We start from the raw sequence: 2,489 nt of genomic DNA, 5'->3' as shown, positions 1-2,489 counted from the left end.
ATATCACGAGTAGCGAGAAAGATTTCAAGCTCATTTAGATCATGCAAGATACAATTTTATTGAGAACATGCAAGAAACAATTTTATTGAGATCATGCAAGAAACAACTTTACGTACCATGATTCAAGCATAAGGTTCGACTTTACGCGCGCGCAAGCAATCACATTTGACGTGGCTTCCTACAAACAAATGCTTGAACTCACACATTGACACAGCAATATATTATCAATTTCCAAAAACGTACCTAGGTGTCACCTTGACAAGGTACTTTTGAGCTCTCTCAAATCACTCGAGTCATCATCGTCCACTTTCAAAGACAAGGCCTTGTCCTACGAAGCCTATCCATTTGATCGCGTTTTATAATCAACCATGTCTTCTGCCTCGTCCAACAACTCTCACAACACGAGTTTTCCTATAATCCGTCCTGATAATGCTTCTCGAAATTACACATCCTCCGATTTTGATCTCGTCTCTGTGCGTCTTCGGGCCCTTATTTTGGATCATCGCCTTCGCAAATTCTTAGCAGTTTGTCATGAGGATGCCCCAATCCCAACCGCTACCAAAGACGACCTGTTGAAGTTGCTAGCGTCTTTCCATCCGGGACTCCGTCTGGATACGAGAATCTCGGAAGAAACTCTGTCACAACTGTTCACACTCATTGTTCGGCCATTTTTCCTCAACATGGATTATTTCGACGAAGAGACAAATGTAATGCTCTATTGGGATGTTCCTCTTTAATTCCCTGTAATCACCCAGGTCAAAAGGTAAACTTTTGTAATTCTAACTCTTCATCGATATGGAAGGTCTTTATATCGTCTGTTGCTGATTCTGCCAAAGTGGGCATTCTTTGATTTGTAGTATGTGACTCCTGCGATTCGGGTTTTCAATGACGCCAAACTAGATGATCGAATAGAATTTCGCAAGATGGATAACTCCTAGAAAGAAGCTGGAAGGAAGATAGCAAAGTCAATCGACAAAGGGATTCACGACGGACTCCCTCGTAGTTTTTTGCTTTGATTTCACAAAACTTGTTCCAACTTGTCAGGATGATGTCAAGTTTGTAGATTTGGGAATTTTTTCTGACAGCTATGCAAATTCACTGCCATCACATCTCATGTTTTCGTAAAAAGAAAGTGAAAAAATCCACGTAAAGTTGTTAGGTGCCCTCTGATCTCGAAGTCCATTTTTACGCGCAATGAGTCATGTTATAAGGAATTGATTTCATCAACACATAGCAAAAAGTACGAAGATTTTAGAACTGAGGGTAATTAGAGTATGAATATGTACAAAGGCAGCGTATCTCTAACCAAGACTTTCCCGGTCGTGGAGATGACCATCATGAGAGGGTCAGAAAAGAATTCCCCAAAATGTCTTCCTTCATTTCAAGACTTTCCAAATCTTTCCTGTCAAGCGAGCGCAGCCACACGTCACTGTAGCAATCTTTAGGCAAGGCTGCGGGCCATCGTAACTTGCCTCCCTCTGGTCGGTAGTTTGAGAGAACACGCTTCGCGGGTTTCCGTCCAGATCGCTTCGGGAACTCGCCTTGCCTCATCTTATGATATTCTTGATCGATATTTTCCACAAGGGATGTAGCCAGAGAGCTACGCCAGACAGGGGTGTGTCTCACTCGGTCTTCGTTCATCACTTCTTCGTCAGACTCTTCTGATGAGCACAGTCGTTCATCTTCAAAAAGGTCACCGAATCTTGCAAAAGGCGAACTGCCTTCAAGTTCGCACATCTCTTTTCTACGTTTCGCAAGCTATAAGGTTGCATAGAAAAAGTTAGTCTTGAACGTATTGTGGCAGATCCAAAAGCCATGAACATACTCGTAATCGTCTTTGTTGTTGACGGTCTCGTTTTTGGTCCCTCTGAAGGATGGCTTCATTATTGTTATATCTTCTCATATGCTTCAGGCGGTAATCAATATGTGCCTGCATTAGTTTCATGATACGCTGTGGGTGATGGTCCACGACATGATACTCTTGACATGCGTATGCTCTGTTGAATGTATCCGTGCAGAATGCAAGAACCCGTCGATTCCAGTCCTCTGCTTTAGCATCTCCTCGAGCCGTGCTCAAACCAACGTAAGGAATGCCGTATTGCTGAAGTCTACGTCGACAGTATTGTAACATACCCGATGCTGTATGTTCCATATCTTCAGGTTTCCAAGTTGGTTGGAGTTGGTCATGTCTGATGAGGTTGGGAACAGCCTCTCCAAGTGGTGCGGTCTCGTAATCCACGGTGAGCTGTGGCATGTTTTCGAGGTCTGAGAGAGTTGGGGACTTTGGGAAGTCTGCTTTAGAACGACCCACCCCTGCCATCAGTCGGAAATGTTTCTGTACCTGATTTGCCTGGGCCCAAAATCACTGTCAGGTTTACATGGGACATATCAGTATCTATTTATTTCGGGACTGACCGTTTGTTCATCAGCCTCTTTGACCTGCGGTGTCATCGACATCCTTTCTTGCCGAAGACTTGGACGCTTGGGTT

The 2,489-nt window shown here is 43.8% G+C and overlaps 2 protein-coding genes across 2 annotated transcripts; one reads left to right on the top strand and one right to left on the bottom strand.

The window, feature by feature from the left end:
* Positions 1–368: 368 nt before the first annotated feature.
* Positions 369–737, top strand: MELLADRAFT_63126 (uncharacterized protein; the record flags this gene model as incomplete). The annotated part of the gene is made up of 1 exon (XM_007410126.1): positions 369–737. The coding sequence occupies one exon, from the start codon at positions 369–371 to the stop codon at positions 735–737; it is 369 nt and encodes a 122-aa protein (XP_007410188.1).
* A 598-nt stretch (positions 738–1,335) lies between these two features.
* MELLADRAFT_86352 (uncharacterized protein) lies at positions 1,336–2,457 on the bottom strand (the record flags this gene model as incomplete). The annotated part of the gene is made up of 3 exons (XM_007409920.1): positions 1,336–1,758; positions 1,826–2,350; positions 2,416–2,457. The coding sequence occupies 3 exons, from the start codon at positions 2,455–2,457 to the stop codon at positions 1,336–1,338; spliced, it is 990 nt and encodes a 329-aa protein (XP_007409982.1).
* Between the last annotated feature and the right edge of the window lie 32 nt (positions 2,458–2,489).

This window comes from Melampsora larici-populina (genome assembly GCF_000204055.1).
Source record: "Melampsora larici-populina 98AG31 unplaced genomic scaffold MELLAscaffold_18, whole genome shotgun sequence".
Lineage (NCBI taxonomy): Eukaryota > Fungi > Basidiomycota > Pucciniomycetes > Pucciniales > Melampsoraceae > Melampsora > Melampsora laricis-populina.
This window is presented reverse-complemented; position numbering and strand designations above follow the sequence as displayed.